The sequence below is a fragment of the Lipophrys pholis genome (genome assembly GCF_963383615.2).
Source record: "Lipophrys pholis genome assembly, chromosome: 4".
NCBI lineage: Eukaryota > Metazoa > Chordata > Actinopteri > Blenniiformes > Blenniidae > Lipophrys > Lipophrys pholis.
The window spans coordinates 16,317,188-16,339,107 of NC_137637.1; the positions used below are offsets into that span (position 1 = coordinate 16,317,188).

The following is a 21,920-nucleotide window of genomic DNA, read 5'->3' on the forward strand; positions in this document are numbered from 1 at the left end:
GGAAACTGAACCACATTTAACAGCAGGAGAGGAAGGAGGAACGTTATAGTGGCAGCTTTTTGTCAACATTAAGTGTCGTGTCCCACTTTCACACACATGTTCAGAATATATTGAGGTTTTTATCTCTGATCTCATTTTACTGTTCATGCTGGTCCTCTAAATATATTTGGAACTTCCGTGAATTTACCAATCTCTCAGAACAAAGTCAGACTCAAATTATATTTCAAATTGCTCTGAGAAGCTAAATGAAGCGGTGTGTCGGTCGAGGTGCCAAGAGGCTGAGAGGAGCACTGGGACGTCGTTCAGTGCTTTGGTAGTTTTTAAATTATCGTGGCCCGTGCTTGTGTCGAAGAACATGGTTGGTTTATCATATATTAATCTCAAAAACACCTATTCTATATAAGAAATAATATTTTTCCTCCCATATCCTCCTCTGCTTGTGTATTTCAACTCTCTTTAGGACTATTATATTATCTCTTAGAAGATTTAATAGCGTAGGGAGTCATTTTAGGAGCTTTGAAACAAGTCGTACTTCAAATTCAACCGGCCTGTGATCACATTGCACCAGTTGGCGGCAATTTGTTTTTTAGTTCTGACGAGTTTGCAAAAGTTTAGTATTTCATTTGTTGCAGTTTTAGTCATTTGCCCTCATCCCTCACGGCCTACATACAGTGCTCCGTACGCCGCCGTGCTTCTCTGGATGAAGTAATGCTATATGATGCGCTCAACCGGAGACAGAGGAGTGAAATTCAGGTCGGGTGGTCTCCACTTCAAAACATGATGCAGACCACGACCCTGCTGCAGCAGGGCTCTGCAACGCTCCACTGCAATGATCCCATTTGACACAGCAGAGAAAAAGGTTGCAGCTGGGGCGTGGTTTCATATCTCGCCGAATTATCTCATGACTACTTCCATTAAACACCACAAAGACGTGCTAAACAGCTATTGTCGTCGACAAAATAAAAATGAGCCAGAAATGGATTCAGATACTGGTGATTATGGCGTTCTATCAAGGTAAGAGTAAGACTGAGTAGGAAATATTCAATCTCTTTGTTGTTCTTTTGTTGAGTTTTCTCCTGGTGTCACATCTTCAGGAGCGGACAATAAGAAACTAACCAAGGAGGGTGTCCAAGTTCCCATCAGTTGTGAAAAGGTCACGGGGTCCTTGATAATCTGGTTTCGAGTCCTGGACAATTCTGGCATGGAATTCATTGCATCTTTCACCAGTAATGGCGTCTTGAAATCAAAAGGTCCCACATTCGAGCAGCTCTTCTCTGAATCAAACGGTCAGATAACGTTGCGATCCTTCAACAAAGAAAGGGACAGCGGCATCTATAGCTGTGCATCTCTTTACAAAGGCAATGAACTGAAATTTGGAGATGTCACCCGATTGGCAGGAGGTGAGTTTGGTTCTTTATTTGAGTCTGGTTTAGACCTCTTGACCAGGTAATAGGTAATAACGAGTCCCTTGCACACTTTTCTCCTCAAGAAGAAACAATTAAACCAACGGCAGCGGCACCGCAAACAAAGGCCACCAAACCGACTGTGCCTGTAACGACCACGCCATGCGCCTGCAAAGACAAGAAGGGTAAATGTCCCAAATCGTAGTGGTGATAAATACTCATCTTTACAAAATGTTTGGGAGAAAAAACGTGATGAAGAAATACATGTTTGACAGGTCCAAGCAGTCCTTCCCTGGACTGTGATCCTTTCATACTGGGCCCTCTTGCTGGAGGCTGTGGTCTTCTTCTCCTGCTGCTTATTGTCACCGTCCTGTACTGCAACAGTAAGTTCATCGAATCGATTGAGCCTAACAAAAACTTCGGCTGTGCAACCGGTCCGTGACAGACGAGCAACATACAGCCACCAAATGAAAGCTATTTCATTAGAAGCTATTTTAAAGTGAAAACGGCCGGCATTAAAGAGCTTTTTTTTGTTTGTTTTTCATTTTCTGTTGTAGAAATACGAACACGAAGATGCCCCCACCATTACAAGAGAAAGTAAGTTATTTTTTGTTTTGTTTTTCTCTGCTTTCCTAGTATTTAGGAAAAAATATTTAAAGCCGTGTTTAGTCAAAGTTCCACGGCATTAAAACAAGTGGACATATTTTCTGTAATTTTATTCTTTTTTTTTTTGTTTTCATTGAATTTTTGTCAAAGGTTAATCTTTTGAGTACACTCTTAGTCGATTCATTGTTTTTCTCCTCACAATTACCAACTACAAGTTCCAGTTTGTTCTCAGAAGAAAAGAAAAAAAATCCATTTAAGAGTTTTAGAGGGCCTAAATGAGTTTTTACATGCTTGTACAATATGACTGAAAATGTGTACCTGTGTCCTAAATACAAAAAGTTAGCTCAGTGGTTAAAACAATCCTCGTAATATACATTGTGTTCTTTATGTATCTAATTGGAAACATAATTAGATACATGAGCAGTGTATTATTTATGTTTCTAATTGATTGTAGGACTTTTTACATATTCAAAAACATATTAATTCTAATTTCTGTTTTAGGCCGCGGGCGGTGGCTCCTGAGAAACAAATGATGACCAACAGACATGCCTGAGCGAAACTGTGCAGGTTCACACTTTTAACTGGTGGTTGTTGCCGGTAGTTGTTTTTGTAGAAATATTTTTTTGTGCCGTCTCAAAATGATATGACCTTGTACGGAAGAAAGCTCGACGCGTGAAATTCTCCGACGGCACGTCGTTGGGAAGATTCAGTTTTAACTTTACGTTGCATTGAGATTTTCTGTTATATTTGTCTAAACCCGGTAATTCTTTGTCATACTGAATCATTGAATACAAATATATTAGGTCAGTTCTTTTCTGTTTATTTTCCAGAATGGATGAGACAATACATTGTACATATCGTTTTGCTTGTTTAGATTCCATTTATCATTACGATCAGTGTCGTCCCATAATTATTTCTTCGCACCAGTTGTCCTGGTTGAACCTGGGCTTACCAGCATCATCTCTGTTAATGTTTTGATCCTTTTCATTCTTATTTAATTGTTTTGTTTTCATTTATTTCTCTAAATGTAACGTTTCCCAAAGGGGTAATTAATTTAAAAGCATTTTCAAACAGATGTAAATTTCATAAAATCATTTGAATGTTTTAATTTTGTTCAAAAATAATAAAATAAAAATGTCAAAAAAGGGGTCAGACAAACAGTCATTCTGGCTTGCAAGGCATTTTATTTGTCTTTATCTTGTTTCCCCCCCCCATACACACATCAAACCCACTCATTTGCATCTGCATCAGTCATTCAGGATCCTGGCACAAAAAAAAGAAGGTTGATATGAGAAAAAGTAATTTGTGTTTTTCGAAGCCCCTCTCGAGTCAAAAGGAAGTTGGGTGCAAGAACTGTATGCAGAGTGACGAACCACAAGGCAGGAGGAGAGAAAAATACTTCGGGGAGATTCGGTTCCCGCTCACTTTAATACGTACACGTTACCCTCGCGCCTCTAAAATGCTGCTTTTGTTTTTCTTAGATCGCTTTTGCATTTCCCCCCCTCGTATGACGGCTCTTCGCGTCGGCTTTTATTTCCCCATTCTGGGCACCCAGGAGAAACCAGATGCGCTTTATTTCTTGATGCATTTCATAAACCGACCTCTACAGTATCTTTCAATTGATTCACACTCACATAAAGCCTTTGACATGAATCACAAACTCAGGGAAGTTATGGTGACTTTTGACTTTACAGCTAAAAAGCGACAGCCCTTTGTAAATTCTACAGTGTAGTTTTATATAGAGCAAAAACTTTCTACAGTATACAAACAGTGGCAGTTTACAAAGCCCGTAAACACCTTGGTTCATTAAGTGCACTTTTGAACGCCATTAATATATATATATATATATATTTTTTTCTCCTCGAAGGACAAACATATTTCTCCACAAAGAAAAAAAAAAAAAAGCCAAACCCTCTGATACAGAAACAAGCAGAAAACCTCCAAGAGATCCTCCACAAATTTGATAATGAAAACTATGTATTGTCCAAAAAAAAAAAAAGAAGAAGAAGAAGAAGCAAACTAAGCTGTACACTAGTGTCCTAAAGGCGTCTGATAGAAAACTTGGCTTTTCTGTGTACATCAACATTGCACAGACATCCCGATTCCACACACACACACACCTCCTCCTCCTCTGCGGTGCTTCCACGCGAGCTGACTGTCGCCACTTCTCCAAAAAACGTCATGCGGTTTTTAGTCTGTCATTTGAAAGAGTGGAAAGAGTCAGTTGAGATGTACATGCGCGACTCCCAGCGCCGGGGCCCTCACCCCCACATTATTCTTTCTGTCTTTCTTTATCTGGTCATCACTCATTCATGGCACCGATTATATGGTTTGAAAAGTCTCTCTCGTTTTCTTCAAAGACCGCCTCATCTTTGAGTACGAAACCTAACAAGGAAGGCTGGGTATGCAGGTGCGATCGCTTGTGTGTGTGCGTGTGTGTGCATGTGCGTGTGTGTGTGTGTGACGAGCAAGTGTTATGGGCATTTCTAAGTTTGTCATTCATCCAGTATACATTCTTGGTGATTTAGAAAAATAGATTCATTATCCAGAGATAATCTTCTCTTCATGTCGTCCCTGGGGCCTGGAGGACAAATTACACCGAAAACCTGAAACGTAAAACAATCAGAGGTAAGTGCAGGAAGAACTACCACCTAGAAAATGTTACACGCACTCACAGCTAAAACCATAGGACAAATTAAAAAAAACTAACTAAACCTCACCAAGTCCCTCTATCTCTTGCCTCCTTTCTTTGTGGATGTAGACACATCAGTGCCTGGCTGAGCTGGAAGGTCAGAGGCAGATGGCTCCTCTGCATGTTTCTGAAAGATCAGGTTTGAAAGAGTAAGCTTGAGGAAACACAGAGGAGAAAAAGCACAGAGAAGAAAAAGCATGCAGAACTTGTACATGCAGAGTGACGACAGCCTATTACATGCTGCTGGGCTATTTTCAGTCAGTTTAGTGGGGTTTTTTTTCCCCGTTTGTTTTTAATTTGGATCAGTTCGAAGCACGCGTATACAACATGCAATTATATTGTGAGTTTCCAGATTAGTCGAGGTCATCATGCAGCAGGCAATTTGCTTACTTTAGACTTTGACTTTGACTTGCTCTTGCCCTGTAACAAAGGCCACAGCTTGGTTAGCCTCGGCAGCTCTACACTGCTGCGTGAGGCAGGAAGCACAGATGACAGCTACCAGACCTCTTGTAGGAGGTGCAATGTAACACTGCCAATCACACGTTCATACTTCTGGAGAAACGTCAGTGAGGCCTCGCCTGTGAGATCAACGTGGATCTTTTTACCTTTGGTTTGTCCGTTTTTGGTTTGAACTCTGGGGCGTCTGGGAGCAGTGTGCTGGACAGGTTTTCCAGAACAGGACCAGGCATGGGCTACGATAGAAAAAATAGAATCATTAACCTCGGGACTGAGATCAGCTTGTGATAAAGTAAAGAACGCCTTCATCTGAAGTTGAATTTGAAAGCTGCCATGAGTTATCAGGTGGAAAAAGTAGGATTTTCTTGTGTCAGCTACCTTCAGGGGGTCCGAGTCCAGCGCCGGTGGTTCCAGCTTTGTTGTGACTGAACATGAAGTGGTTGATGCTGGAGGTTTGGGAGCAGTGGAGAAGTCCATGGACAGCAGATCCAAGGCCGTTTTGTCATCCAGCGTCTATATGGCAGGTTCACGAGCATTCGACTTGTTTTACACTTTCATTGTGTTGATGGAAAATGTAAAAAAAAAAAAAGAAAACCTACCGGTTTGGGTTTTGCGGCTTCTTTTTCTGCAGCTTCTGCCATTTTCTTTAAATGAAGCAGATGTAGTAGACAACAATAATATAAAATCACAAAACATCTTCTGCAAACATTCAAATGAATTTCAAGACGCTTTGATGTTTTTGTTTTGATTGCATTGTCATGTGAATAAAGCTTAAAATGTAAGTTAAATACTTGTTAGGAGTACTAATTTAAGACTTTCAAGAGTAGTATTTATAGTGGGCAATACCCAAATGGAAAAGTAATACCAGTGAAACAATATTTTAGTGCCTAGTGAATGGTAGAAAAAAATAAACCTGAACCTGTGAATATTTTTGAATTCATGATTGGCTCTACTCTACGTGAGTTTAAGTCAAATGAATACCATTTACATCACTGGTAGTTTGATAAGTAACAATTTAGAAAGTGATTATATATTTAATATCAAGCACGCACTAGGTTTAACCTCAGACCGTCTACTTTCTGTTACCTTGTGGTTTTTAAAGCAGGGCAGCCAAGTTATTCATAAATAACAAGAGCAAACACGTTTGCCCAGTAACGCCTGCTTATCTGGTTACAGCTTTAACTTTATCTACTTTTGAGTGGAGAGCAGTGAAAGTGTTGGTAAATTTCCACTTTGCACGCGCGGCTGTGGGTTCACCTTGAGGTCTTCCTCGGTGGGCCGGTACTCAGGTGGCAGTGTGTCGTCTCTCTCTCCCATCTTGATTAGTCTCTCCTCAACGGCCTTTTTCTCCTACGGCAGGCAGACGAGTACACACGATGAAGAGAGCTGAATACACTGAATCACTGCTAAAACTGTGATTTAAAATGCGTGTGCATGTGAACCATTGGCATACATTGACAATATTCTTGGGAAGAGGGGGCTCAGGCTGAGGGGTAGGTTTGATATCCTGCAAGGTGTCCGACAGAGCATCCAGGGCGCCGTCAGCTCCGGCTGCCAGCTGAGCGGACACATGCACACATCCCACAAGAACATTAAAATGTAGCAGCACAATGGGAGAGACGCACATAAAAGGCTCGAGTTGTGACTGTGCATTTACCTCCAGGTCAGCATCCGCAGGGAGGCTTGAAGCCGACTCTACTTTTGCAGCAGCGGTGGGGGTAACAAAGTCCCCGGCCAAGGCGTCCAGGGCAAAGTCTGCGGAGGACTATGGAGAGAGACACAGAAAGCCATTAAAAAATAAATAAATCTAAAAAATCCGTGTCTGCAATGTGAAACTATCAATAAGTGGACCTGATTTGTACCTGTGTAGGGGGCGCTGTGGAGCAAGAGACAGCAGCCTGAACAGTAGGAGCTGCTTTAGGTGTTGTAAAGTCACCAGACAACATGTCCAGAGCTTCATTGGTGTCCAAGGTGCGCTGAAGGAGGAAAACAACTAGCTTGTTATTACCGCGAGCCATTTCCAGAGGTACAGTGTGTCTGAGCTTTCTCAATGCAACTGCAGAAAAAGATGTTTGGAAAATCTGCAGACTACAAATTGTTGTATTTTTTTGTGAACAAATTACTAAATTAAACCACTGAGCTTTTGTAGCGACAAGCAGCTTGGAGTGAGGAGATTTCTATTTTCCCAGCATGCTGTACCCTACTATTTTTTTTTTATTTTTATTTTTTTTAAATAATGACATCATGATAAGGTTAAAAAATATACTGATACATATTATTTAAACATTTTAGTCCTGAATGTAACGGAGATTTACCAGAGACAGAATAGAATTATAAAATATGTTCTTGTGCAAAGCTACATAGAAACAAATCTAATGATGTAGGTGACTTTTCACAAGCATCTATGGCCCCCAGCAGCTGTGGACAATACATTTTATTGTGAAAATACAGGAAGTCCAGCATTACTTCCCTAGTGTGTGTGGCCTGTGAGTTTATAGTCGGCGAGTTTCACTATTGAATGATGTTGAGCTGTTAAGTGGACCTAATCACTATAAAGAAGAGATATTCATTTAGCAAAGAGGGGGTGCAGAGACAGGCGGTACGTGAAGGAGTCTGACCTCAGGTTTTGGAGCAGGTAATTTCTCCAAGTCTTCTTTCTTAAACCTGTAGTCTGGATGAATGGTGTCATCCCTCTCTCCTACAAGCACAGCGTCCTCCTCTTTGTGTTTCTTCTCCTGAAAACACACATGGCTCAGTCAGAAGATATCTTGAATCTACTCATCTCTCTCGTCAACAGAAACGAGAGAACCAGTGAATAGAATGGAAATCGGTCACGACAGTGCATTGTGCACTACAACTAGAGACTTTTCATTGGATTGTCCGTGCGCGTGCATACCATACCGAAACAATGTCTTCAGGTCTGAGCTTGGGGGATTCTGGTTTTGGCACATCTGCTGGCAAAGTGTCGCTGAGAGCACTGAGAGCGTCAAAAGACAGAGAGTCTCCCTGTGTTTAGAGAGGACAAACACGTTTTGTAGGACAAGTGAAGTCATAAAACTGAACTGAAAAGGTTAAAAACTACCAACAACTGGTGTGGTATTCATGTATTTCAGGAAAAAATAAGTTTGCTCTACAAAAATATTTGCATGTGAGCACACTGCAATGCAGTGGCTTTACCTCGAGGGTCTTCTTGGTAAAAGAAGGGAGAGATGCTTGAGCTTGAGAAGCTTTCTTTGGAGCCACAAAATCTCCAGAGAGCACATCCAAGGCTGACATGTCCTCCACACTCACCTGGAAAACAGCATGTTGTGTTCCTTTAAAGTGCTAATCTTGACTCAATGTGCAGACAGTTGAACGAGAACACAGTTGCCGCTGTCATGGTCTGTACAATACAGACTGAGCACTGCTGAATAGGTCTACAGGTATTAGTCTTATTTTCTGGTAATGTGGTGTGAAGTCGCCAACAGGTTTGTGGTGTACCTTTGCATAAGGAGCTGAGGCGCTGACGACAGGAGCCTGGACAGCAGGAGCCAAGTCTGTTGTCACAAAGTCTCCAGACAAAATGTCGAGAGCATCACCAGTGGCCATGGTCGGCTGCAGGGAGAGAGAGAGAGAGAGACAGTGGAATATGAACAAGTTTTACACTATTTTTCATCCTAAAATATATTTTCCACCCCCAAGTCATCAAAAGTATGTGTTTTGCTTTGTTTCGTCTTTTCCAGGTCTCACCTCAGGTTTGGGAGCAGGCAGCTTTTTAAGGTCTTCCACAGTAAACCTGTAGTCTGGATGAATGGAGTCGTCCCTTTCTCCGACGAGCACAGCGTCCTCCTCCTTGTGTTTGGCCTCCTGTCAGATGGAAAATGAGAAAACAAAATAAGCATCTTGTGAGATAACAATTTTATAAAAGGCCTGAGTTCTCGTGATTTGTTTTCTTACTGAGACAATGTCCTCGGGTCTGACTGCAGGCTGTTCAGGTTTCGGCACGTCGGCAGGTAACAGGTCACCAAGAGCACTGAGAGCCCCGTGAGACATGGATCCACCCTGAAATTTAAAAACGGACACGGAATTTATCTTTCACACACCAAAAACTTTTATGAGAAATGGGAGGAAAAATGTGGATGAAAGCATCTGACTGACCTTGGTCTTGCTGCCTGCTGTGGTCGGTGCAGGAGGACATGCGGAGGATTCCACTTTCTACACAAAACGAAACATAGCTGAGTTCAAACAGCGTGGCACAAACTCTCTCTCTCTGTCTCTCTCTCTCTCTAGACATATTTATTTATATATATATATTTTTTTTAATGGTACTTTAATAACCAGCCGATAATGTAATGATTCATTTAACTGTTGATATAATGTCGGGATGATATTGTCTCAAACATTTTATGACAACACTAGCAAGCCATCACACTATTGGCTTTATTACATTTGTAAAGAGCCTGAATCATTACGTTATTGGCAGGTATCGACATAATACTGTGGTAATATTGTGTGTTTAAATCTTGATCATTTAAAAAAATACAGGAGCAAAAAAAAAAAAAAGACTTTCACATTTGTAAACGTCTGCCTGCAGTCAGTGGTGCTTAACATTATGGAACCAGTCAGGGGGGGAAAGTGGGCGTGTCGGTGCTGCAGCAGTTTACCTTGGCAGTAGTAGAAGTGAGTCCAGCCTCCAGAGAGAAATCATCAGCCACACGAGGAGCTGCTGCGGAAGTCTTAACTTTCTGTAATAGTTGTGATGTCAGACAGTCAAAAGGTCAGAGATTCTTTGCGCCATTACTTGATTGAACTGACATGCTGTGATTTCTGTCTGTTCTACCTGTGCAGGAGGTGCAGGGGAGCAGACAGCAGGAGCTGCTGAGGAGGTCGTAAAGTCTCCAGACAAAATATCAAGAGCCTCGCCTGTATCCATGGTGGGCTGAAGAGGAGGTGGAGAGAAGGACATGCTGCTGTTAGTTTCACGCCACGCTACATAAATGACACACAGCAGTTCGATGTTAATAGCTTTAAAGTGTGTTTTTGTGGTTTCACCTTGGGTTTTGGAGCAGGCAGCTTCTCAAGATCTTCTTTCTTAAACCTATAGTCCATGTGGATTGTGTCGTCTCGCTCTCCTACGAGCACAGCCTCCTCCTCCTTGTGTTTGCCCTCCTATAAAAAGGGTTAAAAAGAAAAAAAACCCCACAAAGGCGGGATTTATCTGGTGCTCAAGCCCAAATGTGCCTCGAGGAAGGATGGAGTAAAGAGAAGTTTGTGGCTCATACCGAAACAATGTCTTCAGGTCTGAGTTTAGGAGATTCAGGTTTCGGTACATCTGCTGGCAGCAAGTCGCCAAGAGCACTGACGGCATCCAGAGACAAAGAGGGACCCTAAGGAGAGGAAATAATGTTTATAATGTGATCTAATCTCCCGGGTATTGTATACCAACATGAGAGGACAAAGTCACATTGTTCACCTTGATTTTCTTTTCAGTAGGAGGAGTTTTCTGTGAGAACATCACAAAACCACACACAATAAAAAGGATATTAATTAGTGAGTATAACAATATCAAGCAGCGAAATGATTGACTTTCTAGTACATTAAGCAGATTTAATCATTTTCAAATAATGTGATCAAACCAAATTTGCAAAGATTTCAACACAAGAATGCGAAAATTAAAGACACCCTCTGAACGAATGAACATACCTTGAATGGAGTCGCAGTGATTCCAGCTAAACTCCCCGTGCCCTTCTCCATCTTTGGCTTCTTATCAGCGGGAGGTTTTGCGAAGTTAGTCGGACCAGTGGAGACAGTGCAGACATTGTCCTATTGGCAAATAATTCATGTTGGAAAAAAAGAAAGTGTCAACATTAACTATGAACCCGTGGACAATTCTAACAGAGACGCAAGAAGATTACAGCACCAACACGCCAAGAAGATGAACAAGCACCTTGGTGCTACATGCTTGAAGACTGACCTTCGGCTGGGGAGGGGCAGATGGGGCTGTGGACGTCATGAAACCTAGTGAAAGAGAGTCCAGGGCTTCGTCTGTGCTGAGTGGTTTCTGAGAAGAACAAGAGAGCGAGTGTCACCACAAGATAACAACGTACAAAGCCTAAATTCCATTATTTTTTTTATTAATTTACATAATTTGATTTCAAATTCCACAAACAGCCACTCATTCCTCCACTAGAGGGCATAACTGACTGCATCAAAAGACAAAAGAAAAGGGCGAAATAATGCAAACCAGACTGCATGTACCGACAGAGGAGGAAAAGTACAGACACACCCTTCACATTCCAAGAAGAACAAAAACTCACAAATAAACCCCTTTGAGAGACATAAATCGCACAGAAAATCCTACTGAATCAGCAAAATCGGGACTAAGATGAAAGCTGCGGCTGAACTCACACAGGAAGAAAGTTATCTGTGTGGAGAGGAGCCGGTGGGAGCGCGGACTCAAGAAGCCTCCTCAGCGACAAGATGACAAAGTGGGAGTAGGCTATGATGCAAATGTGGGTGTGTTGCGGCTGAGTAAATAACACTCAATGTAGGGGTGGGTATGTCAAAGTGTGGCGTAACGAATGCATCGCTACACGCACTGCCAGCGTGTCTGCGCGCAAGTTTTCGGTCCAACGACGAGCTCAAACGGAGAAGGTGGGTCAAGTCAGGCCGAGGCAACACCCACCAGAGCAACGCAACATTCCCCTCACATCAGTGGAAAAACCGTGCCCTCCTGCATGTGTGTTTAACATCAGCTCATTTGGTTACACGTACTGAACAAAGCTAAAAAGGTTTTATAGACAGAGAGTGCATGACACAGGCTGTAGGGCAGTGAAAGCTTTACTTACAGGAACATCCTTGGGCTTCCAATCTGCCGGAGGTGGGCCCTAGAAAAATCAAATAATACATTCAGGTTTGTGAGAAATATTTCATTTTTAACTGAAAGTGATGGAAGAACAGGCGTTCAATTTCAATTTTAAAAATAATTTTATAAATCTGTCCATTTACTATTTTGTTCAGGTTATAAGACATTCCCCAATAGGTTTTTTTTGTACCACTGCAAAAACATTTAGTTTATTTTAATCAAAACTATTGCTGGAGAATGGTGTTAATCAAATTGCCTGAAAGTAAAACGTACTCAAATTGGCACCAAAACGCACAACATGCACATGAACTAAACAGAAATAAATAACAAGTTTTTATGTTCCACTCAACCACTTTCCCTAGAGACAACCAACTCGCAGAATGAAAGAGTCACAATGAGAGACGTGGACAGTGAGAAAGAAGTCTATCAGAGGGCGTTGTGAGGCTCAAACTGACCATATCTTCAAATCTGTAGCCCGGAGGCAGCGTGTCCTCCCTCTCTCCACAACGCACACCCTCCGTGGATGTGATGCCGCTCTGCCACACATGCACCACACGGTTAAACATGCCAGATCCATGCAGCTCGGTGAGGAAACTGCAGTCGTGAAACATTTATATGCACTGTGTGGCTACGCTGTACCTCTGTGACCTCGGGCCCGGTGTATACAGGCTCCGGGCGTACAACAGTGTCAGCTGAGGGTAAGATGCTGGCCAAGGCATCAAAGGGATCCGCATCAGGTGCCTGCACATGCAACACAACTCAGCACACTGCTGCAAGCAACATGCATGTATGGAGCAAATTCACAAAGTTTTCGGGAAGTCCTTACCTCTTTGACTCCTGCTGCCGCAGAGGGAACCTCCACCTGCACCTGCAACACAAGTCCAGAGTCAAAACACCCGCTGTGCTAGTGTTAGGGTTACGGTAATGTTTATTACTTCACAAAGGAAATAAAGAATATTTTACATCAAGAAAGTATCAAGAGTGTCTCCAATAGAAGAAAAACCTTTGGCCAAGTAGTAAAGGCGTCTTTACAGTACACCAATCAAATATTCAAGAGAAGTACTTGATCCAATCCGTTGGAATCTTTCCATAGAAAACAGAACAGCCTCGGTTCCATAAAGCTCTACCTTTTTTTGTGTTGGTGTCGCTTGATCTTTCCTCTCCAGCAGAGATGCGGATGTTAAAGGGGTTTTAGCTTTATTCAAATCAGGTTTGACTGTAGTGCCAGCAAGCAAGCTCTAAAACACAATGAATTTACATCAATTATAGCCAAAGTCCAATGCAACAACTGGTTTGATGTTCTGACAAACCCAATAACACACCCAGGGAAGCGAGTGAAAAACCGGAAATGGAGAGGCCAACTTCAGCAGAAGAAATCCTCCACCAACCATATGACATTCACTTGTCGGCAGGTGTTGTGCAATAAAATGGGCAAACTTCTGGACTCGCCTCTTCACTCATTTCCCCTCTGACTCACACGTATGATATATGTGGCGTTGTCAGTGGACAGCGCGAGTAAATACAACAAGAAGAGGCATGCCCAGCAAAGAGTTACGCACAATAAAAAGGACTTTTTGTCTCCAAAAGGAAGGGTTGTCTCCAAAGCATGAAATGGAACACGATGATTGGTTTCACAAGGAAACTCCAAGAGAGATCTTCGAAGCACGTACATGAGCGTTCTCATAGGAGGAAACGAAGAAAGCCCGAAAAAGAGACGCTTCAAGAGAGTCATGTGGGTAGCAATGATGGAGAGGAGCCTGTAGTGGTGGAGTCTACCTGAGCAGAGAGTTTGGGAGACTCTTTAGTTTGGGCCACTGTGGTGCCAGAGGCGGCGGTTCTCCCTGATGTTCCACTGAGAGCAGAGGGAACCGTGGTCGGAGCTCTGACTTGGGACATGGGCGCCGTCTACAAACATTTAGCCAGGTGATTACTCGGGAGCAAAAACAAAGCAAGGATTCACAGCAACTTCACAGTCAGCACATGTAAACAAAGAATCATTTTTAACTATAATATTGAAAAGGTTAGTGAAAACCAAGCAAAAGAAACTAAAACCCTGTGATTCCTTCTGATCAAAGAGATATGAATGAGATCAGTGCATCTGTAGGTGTGAAACAACCAATAATGTACAAATTCAGGCTATTTTGATTGTAATAAAGCCGTAATAACTCGCTAATAAAATGGTAAAAGATTTTCTACAACCATGACTGAGATTTTGCAGAGGATGAATCCTCAGTGGATGAATATGACGTCTATCAAATCCACTATACCCATCTTTGATGGGCAAACAAAACCTGCAAAAAAAAGGCTTTTATTTCTAAGAAATGCAGCTTTAATTATGTATTATTCCATTATTGGCTGCAGTTATGACATTTTGAAAGCTTTTTTTTTTTTTTAATGCCACTTCACATGTTATTAGTAGCAAGTTATTACATTATGGATTTTGTTACATTGAAAAAGGCCAACATTCTAACATCATTGGTTGTTACAAGATGCCAATGATTTTTTTCAAACATGTATATTTACAAACCACATAGAACATTAAAAATCTAAGAGGCAACAGATGGAAATCATAAATTCATACATTTTTTATCAAGACAATCTACAAGACTTGAAGGAAAAGTGACAGCCGAGTTGATTTCAAAGTGCGGCTCCCTTGGGGGAAGCGAAAAGGGCGGGTATAAATCTGTGGGTCAGGCGTTGCGTTTCACCAGGAAGATTAGTTTCATTTTAATTTTTGAGAAGGAATCATGATAAAACAAATGGTGAAGGGCAAAACTATTGTTGGTAGAAGCAAATTGAAATGATATACTAAGCATTGGTGTAAAGTGAGTTTTGACCAGTAAAGTACCAGAATAGTACCAGCTCTGACAAATGAAGTGATTCACCTTTTGAAAAAAACAAAGAACAAAACAGTACTGAAAGTATGAAATCGTCTGAAGAGAGTTTATACTCGATAGGATACTAAAAACTTAAACACCGCCGGGTGTCTTTGGCCTTGATGATGTCTTCACCTTTGTCATCTGTTTAGAGCCGTCCCGCACCGCTGCTGACGACATGTCAATAGCAGTGGCACCGGCCAGCGCAGTGTTAGTCTAAAACCAAGGAAGAACATGTTTAAAGAATGTCAGAATAAAAGTCATTTGATGTAGCCGGCAGCTTCCTTAAAGCGCTTTCATCCAAAGCGTGGCGATGCGGCAGCTCGCTAATGTGATGCAGCAAGCACTCGGCGTCCGGCGGAAGTGAAGGTTCAAGACAAGTGGAAGGATGAGCCAAAGAGACAGGGTGCACACAAGATGAAGGCAGTGAAGAAGAGGAGGAGCAGCCCTGGGATTTACACGCGCACGCACACGCACGCACACGCACGCACGCACATCTCGAGTGTTGTGACAAGAAGAAAAGCAGTGATTCATGTTGCACCCAGCAGCCTGAAGCGCCCAACAATCCCATTCAGACATCCACAGTCTGTCTACCTCTGGTATGCCCGCCATTCCAGCTGTGGCGCTTCCTCCCACCGTGACGCCACGGCCAGCGGCGCCACCTGTTGCTGTGGTAACCTCTCCAGGCTTTGTAGCCATGGCACTTCCTGAGGATGAAGTCTGCAAACGCACCAGGAGAATCTGATCACCTACAGCTCTGGACGCTCGCACCAAAGTGTGGCCACCATGATTAGCAATTCCATGAGCGAACGACGGGTTCAAAGGTCAGTCCTACGATTAACCTGACAAGAGGAGCAGCTCGCGTAAGTTCGATTTCATTGAGGTAAAGAGTTTCAGTTTATGTGCGATTGTGGACGTTTCAGACAAAAGAAACAATCATGACAGTATGTTGGATCGAGTATTAAAATCTGATGAAAGAAAGAAGTGGCAAACATCACAATCATGTGTCCGCAGACATCCTGATTCTATTTCCCTAACAGCAGAAGACTACACCAGCTGTAGCACATAGCAGCAGTATCACTAACAAGCAGTAGACAATAGCAGGACCATCAAAGTGATACCAGGGTTGCACCAAAACAGCAGTTAGCAGATTCATGGGAGGGTAAAATGATCAACTACGTCCACGTTCTCTGTTCAAACCAAACCCAGTCTCTTGTCACTTCTTTTTTTTCATTTCCTGAATGTACTGATGGTGTATGGCGATGAAGTACAGGATATTATTATTTTTGCAGAGTGAAGGTCTTTGCAGCAATCGTCAATTCAGAATTGGTGGAGAGCAACTGTGCAGGCAAACTTGCTTTCCTATTGAAGTTTAACAATTCCATATTGCAGCGTTGCAGCTAATAGACTTGTAAGGCTGCAAAAATCTCTGTTGGAAGAAAAATTCATGTCAGTCTACGTGACAGGATCTCTGCGCAAAAGGATGTAATGATTATTAAGCAAGTGTTATTTGGTGATTCTATTGAGCTGATAACTTTTTGACTTTCATCTGCACGATTGCACTCGTCAGGCTCTTTCGCCTCCACATTGACAGTTTTCATACATTTTTATAAAATGCAGGAAAGTACATTCAAAGTAGAATAATACAAGTAGAATAATAAAATATACTAATCCTGAAAAGTGTCTCATAGTTGGGTGAATTGCACAGCACACGTTATAGGCTGCAAAACGCCTTCATGGCAGCTGTACCGCACTTTAGAGAAGTCAACCATGAGGAATGCAGAGGGTCAAATAGGTCAAGAGCTCACCACAGGCTCTTATAGCTGAAGGTTAATGACTGTTTAATGTGAGCCCATGTTCATAAATAGCGAGGATTAAATGTAATTCAGCACCGTTTTGAATATCCTGGCATCTATTTTTGCACACATATCATGACGTATCCTACAAAAGCGGATTTTGGCAAGTAGTGAGAGTGCATCAGAGTATTCTGTTGAAACTGTGTCTGAGAGGAAAGAAAACATCGCGCTGACAGACAACCAGTCTGCAGAGTCTCAAAGAACCGACAGGCTGATACAAGAAAACACTGCTTCTGGAGAGACACGCACATTGGATGGTAGTTGACTGAACTGAGTGTTCAGTTAAAGACCAAAACCAGTCATGATTTTATGGTTTAGTCTTCATTTGTCCACGTCGTACCATTACGCATTTAATTTCCTCACATCTAGAAGGGAGTCCCATCAGCAACAAATAAACATAAACACAGGGGCACCCGCTTTCATCCATTGTTCCAGAGTGATTTTTATGAGTTAAACTGGGTGTTTCCTCTCTTGTGGTTGAATGGAAGGAAAAGGGAAATTCGCTTTTCTACGTGCTACCGAGGGCATGTCTTAATATATTCCTCCGCTCGACTTAAGAGGTTTTCGCGAGTAAAAGCAGTGCCTTACTGGAACAGGAAGGAGAGCAACAACAACACTGAGCATAGTTAAGATAATGGGGGAGGGTGGGGGAGGGGGGGCCAGGGGTCAGACCCACAGTTTCTTCAGAAAGACGGGACGAGGGTGAGAAGTGATTGGAAGTGTTGCAGAGAATAGGGAGTACCTCGAATTGTGCAGGCTTCACAGTAGAGACCTGAGCTGCCGGTTTGGGTGTGGCCTGGCCGGGCTGCGACTGCAAAGACAAAGAGAGAGAGAAAGAGAGAGGGTGTCACACATCTGAGGCAGAGATGACAAAGCGACATGGCTTAGACATCAACACACAGACGTCACAAAAACAGTGGAGACTAAACAATTTTCCCAAAAGACAGGAAAATACACACTTTTTTTCTTTTAATGACACAACTACAATGTCCTATCAGATGGGGAGACAGAGACACAAAGTGTCATGCTTCAAAATGCTCATGAACACCGTCCACCATGCTGACTCAAGCGCAGTGTTCATGGCTGAAGGGAGTGGCTGTTTTATTGACAACAGAGATAAAAGACAAAGGAGAATACGGTCACCGACGTGAAGTTTTCACTGACAGAACTAGAACCCGTGACAGCTGGTGTACGTTTCACTATTCGGTCCTCAGCTGAGGGAAACAGTGGAAAATGTATGTAATTCTCACCAACTAAACGCACAGAGGTTCGACTTCGGACTCGCATGGCTAAAGGGGAGGATGGAGGCGATCTTCATGCTCACATGTAAACAGCAGGGGTGTCCGTACGCTTCGTCACACAAGCAATATAATTCAGGCATCGTCACTGGTGCCGTGACCTTCGTCTCAGATTTCCTCTTGAAGAGCTCTTCCGAGATAACCTTTGACAGTGGCACTACACCAACAAGTTGCAGAGCTGACACCGAAATACCAAAGTATGACAAATTAGTATTTCATTTCATTTTAGTGACCCATTCTTTACTTTTTATCGTCAAAGGTGTCAACTATTTTTATCTACAAAACACGCCAAATGAATGCAGAATACTATCAAACCAATAAACAAACATGATGTAACAAGAGAGAAGACAGAGAAAGGAAACATTTGTTTTGTGTGATGAGATTATTGAAAACAAGGGAGGAACTTGAAGTAGTCAGTGTGACCTCCCCCACAGACACAGAGCCCTCTTAATACTCATTCCCCACATGCTTTGTCTCAAGTCAAGTAACTAATTTCTTGTTGGATAACAGACTTCAAGATAATGTCAAAGAAAAAAAAAATTCTTCCCCTGTCCTGCCAGTGAGACGCTTTGCAATGTCTGCCAAGTCTGCTGCCAGTATCACACTACTATCGCACTAAAGCTTGTTGCACGAAGGTTATAATGTCCTTTTTTTCCTTCACAAGTAAATTCAGTTATGAAAATGTATCTTTTAATGAAATAGATAAATGGTGCTAAAATCTGACCATCTAAATGAGCACTTAATTAGTCTGATAAAACTCAAAAGAATAAGAAAAAACAGCTAATTCTGACCTTATTGTGGTGATTATAATCAGATCAAAAGATCACAGCAGTTGTATGAGTTGGAAAAAGGAAAATAGTGCACCTTTATGAAGAACTTAAATAAATGCTTTTCTGATCCAAGCCGTTTCTATTAGAGAATAACTAAAATCCCTTTCGGTTGGCTGTCACATGTGCAGCACAGTATTTTTTGAAAGGCACAGCCTAGTATATTGTAGAGCAGAACCTCCCTAAAGCATTACCTGCTTGCGCCAATCAGTCCTAACAGAGCCTGATAGTAAATACGGGTGTGTTCAAATTATAAAACACATGGCAAGATATAAAGTCGCAAGCTGGTAAAACAAAACAAAAAAATCGTGGTAGCTCGTGGAGGGATAATCATCGGCGTTGTCCCGTCAGCGAGAGAACCTGTTGAGCCAGCTGTACATTTCAGCAAAACTGGCAGGAAGAAGAATGTAGACAAACCATGAGGAAAGTTCAATAAAACTGTGGGTGGAAAAAGAGTGAGCAGAGTGAGGTCCACCACTCAACGTAATCCGTAATCTGAGACCTCAGATTTAGAAATGACTGCATGACAGCACTGCGAAAGATTGCCTCACAAACTGCTGTCACATTCAACACAAATAAGGCCATAACCCAGCCCACTGAGCGCATCGTGTTTCCTCTGGTTTCACTTCTACTCAGTACTTCCTGGGAGAACGCCACACCTTTCGTGCACGACAGCACACCCAATCATCAATTTTAGGCGCCTTTGCATAAATTGCTCACCACTTGTATTTTACATTGACTGAGTGGGGCCTAAGAGTCATCATATTTGAAACGATTAGAGAGAAGGAGAGGAAGTGTCACGGAGGAGGAAGTGAGGTCAGGGCATCCCCTGCAGAAAGGAAGTCATGCTGTTACTGAGATGAATTTTGATCACTGCATCCCACCCTGCAAACCACATGCAGCTGACATCGAGAAAGGCTCATAGCAGAAGTTAAAGGTGTTAAGTGTCTTTTTCAGCAACTTGGAATAAATCGCTGTATTTTGTCATCGGTGAAAAAATGAGTAAGTCACACAGAGATAAAGAGATGTCAGAGGGATACCACGGTCTTGAGAGTAACCTTTCTCATCAATGCGGGAGATTGTGACATAGTTTGAGGACGAACTGGTACGTAATGGACACGTCTTTATGGAGAAAGCAATTCTGAACTTTGACCTCCACGATCTAATCAGGTTATCCTCAAGTACGGGTAAAGACATCAAAAGATGGTTACCTCCATGTTCTAGGTAGGATTTATTGATCAAAATCCAATTAGAAATGCCTTAAGCTTTCAAGTTTAATCACCACAAACATCTAGTGATTTCCTTCAGACGATGTTTTAATGGACTAAGACGGAGATGTGACCTTTGACCAGATCTTTGTGTCCGAGTTAACACGTTTTAAATTTTTCATTTAATTCTTGAGAAATTGAATAAATGATGAAACTGAATAAAATCTAAAAAAGGGGGTCAAGCTTCAGTGGTAGTTGGGATTTTCACTTTTTCTCCGACCACTTGATCCACACATTTTGAACACAAACTGAGGCTTTTTCTGCTCAGAGTTTATCAAAATTAGATTAAAGCAGTTAAAAATAACACAATAAGACACTTTTTACGGGCTAAAACATAGCTTAAAATCTGCATATTGCTTTTTTTGCATGTTCCCGAGAGAGTCTCCAGGATTTAGCTTCACTGTCATGTTTTGGCAACTCAGAGATCAAAAAGGCAGTCCACAAGTGTTGTCAGAGGTAATCTGAGGATACTTAAGGTGAAAAAAGCATTGTGAAGTATTAAAGATGACAACAAAAAATGAGCGAGTCTGTAATGTAAATACAACACCCCCTGAAGTGCATTTTTTACAAACTGAACATTAAGCAAATAACCACCAGCTTTATAGTTTCATTACAAGAAAACAAGAGTAATGTTGATAATGACGCACTATGATATTAAATCTGACCGATAATGGAGTTATAAATAGCATAGCATATTAATGCGAGCACGTTAGTTCCACATTTAGTCTCGTAGCGGTGGAGCGTGGTTGTCAGCATCTCGGTCAACACTGATGAGTCATTCAAACTTTTTTTGGTATTTAGATTACAGTTGATCAGGGGTGTGGAGGGAGTTGCAGTGTCATCTTTCTCAGCGTGACAAATATCAATATAGATGACACAATTTCTTGATTGACTTGACATTTACTTAAAAATAAGAGAGAAACCTTCTGGAAAACCCTAATCTCTTCAAGACCACATGATGTATTTTAAACCCCTCTTTTATAAAAAAAAAAAAAAACCCTGTGTTGGTTGATATAACAGGAAGTAGAGCCAGAGGATTTGTTGAGTCATTCCTATGAAGATTCCACAAAAAAAAACATACACACACAAAAAAACAAAAAAAACTCATGCAAACATGGGACCTGTAAGAACGTGCTTTATTGCACTCTGGCCTCTCTTCTGCATTTAAGCAAGTCATGCTGATGATTTAAAGTATGAGGTATCATACATGAGTGTTTGCATTCATGTCAGTCAGGAAGGATTCTGCTTTAAAGTGTCGACGCAGTAAACAAACATAATGGCCTCCCCTCCAGGCTCTGTCTGACATCAGAAAGCACATCTCAGACCACTGAACAAAGACAGGTTAAGCTGCACAAACCAACATGCTGACAAACACACTGCTTTTCAGAGCCACAATCCAACTAAATGAAACTGCAACAGAAAAGCAGCAGGTGATGTTAGCATAATAAAAAAAAGTGATACATGCAGTCACAATGAATAGATCATACATGGTCAGTGTGATCGACTTCGATTAATTCGCCATGTAAGAACACCTATCAAGGAGAAAAATGCCACACGGTGTTAAAATTCACTTTGTAGAATTCAGATTGAGTTATTGATACAACAAGTGATGAGGAAGATTCTAGTTGCTGGGTTTCGCTTCGTACTACAAGAGTCAAAGCAGCCGACAAGACTCAGGTGAGCGTGCTCACCTGAGAGCCGCTCACCACGCAACGCAGCTTTCCTGTCTGCTGACACTTTAAAGTGCTGCATTCCTACATTCCTCAGGCCTCCTGTCCTGCAGCAGCTCACAGA

At 41.9% G+C, this 21,920-nt stretch overlaps 2 protein-coding genes across 25 annotated transcripts in view; one reads left to right on the forward strand and one right to left on the reverse strand.

Moving 5' to 3' along the window:
- The first annotated feature begins 767 nt into the window (after window positions 1-767).
- Window positions 768-3,194, forward strand: cd8a (CD8a molecule). The gene is made up of 6 exons (XM_080461387.1): window positions 768-1,014; window positions 1,095-1,400; window positions 1,490-1,588; window positions 1,679-1,786; window positions 1,961-2,000; window positions 2,511-3,194. The coding sequence occupies exons 1-6, from the start codon at window positions 966-968 to the stop codon at window positions 2,560-2,562; spliced, it is 654 nt and encodes a 217-aa protein (XP_080317513.1). The 5' UTR covers window positions 768-965; the 3' UTR covers window positions 2,563-3,194.
- Window positions 3,174-21,920, reverse strand: part of cast (calpastatin) — a 33,826-nt gene continuing 15,079 nt past the window's right edge. For 4 of the 24 annotated variants that reach the window (XM_080461378.1, XM_080461360.1, XM_080461377.1 and 1 more), the window contains 33 exons: window positions 17,476-17,544; window positions 15,472-15,597; window positions 15,013-15,093; window positions 13,778-13,906; window positions 13,129-13,239; window positions 12,828-12,869; window positions 12,641-12,742; window positions 12,457-12,537; window positions 11,985-12,023; window positions 11,111-11,197; window positions 10,840-10,959; window positions 10,610-10,639; window positions 10,419-10,523; window positions 10,189-10,305; window positions 9,977-10,075; window positions 9,801-9,881; window positions 9,295-9,351; window positions 9,094-9,198; window positions 8,887-9,003; window positions 8,638-8,751; window positions 8,335-8,448; window positions 8,059-8,163; window positions 7,776-7,892; window positions 7,020-7,133; window positions 6,815-6,922; window positions 6,611-6,715; window positions 6,415-6,507; window positions 5,757-5,801; window positions 5,536-5,670; window positions 5,307-5,393; window positions 5,092-5,121; window positions 4,730-4,828; window positions 3,174-4,615 (listed from right to left, as the gene is read on the reverse strand). In XM_080461378.1, coding sequence (XP_080317504.1) covers window positions 4,739-4,828; window positions 5,092-5,121; window positions 5,307-5,393; window positions 5,536-5,670; window positions 5,757-5,801; window positions 6,415-6,507; window positions 6,611-6,715; window positions 6,815-6,922; window positions 7,020-7,133; window positions 7,776-7,892; window positions 8,059-8,163; window positions 8,335-8,448; window positions 8,638-8,751; window positions 8,887-9,003; window positions 9,094-9,198; window positions 9,295-9,351; window positions 9,801-9,881; window positions 9,977-10,075; window positions 10,189-10,305; window positions 10,419-10,523; window positions 10,610-10,639; window positions 10,840-10,959; window positions 11,111-11,197; window positions 11,985-12,023; window positions 12,457-12,537; window positions 12,641-12,742; window positions 12,828-12,869; window positions 13,129-13,239; window positions 13,778-13,906; window positions 15,013-15,093; window positions 15,472-15,597; window positions 17,476-17,544 — 2,955 coding nt within the window. In that variant the 3' untranslated portion in view covers window positions 3,174-4,615; window positions 4,730-4,738. The remainder of the gene's footprint in view (window positions 4,616-4,729; window positions 4,829-5,091; window positions 5,122-5,306; window positions 5,394-5,535; window positions 5,671-5,756; window positions 5,802-6,414; window positions 6,508-6,610; window positions 6,716-6,814; window positions 6,923-7,019; window positions 7,134-7,775; window positions 7,893-8,058; window positions 8,164-8,334; window positions 8,449-8,637; window positions 8,752-8,886; window positions 9,004-9,093; window positions 9,199-9,294; window positions 9,352-9,800; window positions 9,882-9,976; window positions 10,076-10,188; window positions 10,306-10,418; window positions 10,524-10,609; window positions 10,640-10,839; window positions 10,960-11,110; window positions 11,198-11,984; window positions 12,024-12,456; window positions 12,538-12,640; window positions 12,743-12,827; window positions 12,870-13,128; window positions 13,240-13,777; window positions 13,907-15,012; window positions 15,094-15,471; window positions 15,598-17,475; window positions 17,545-21,920) is intronic. The other 20 variants (XM_080461365.1, XM_080461382.1, XM_080461363.1 and 17 more) reach the window with 8 other exon arrangements.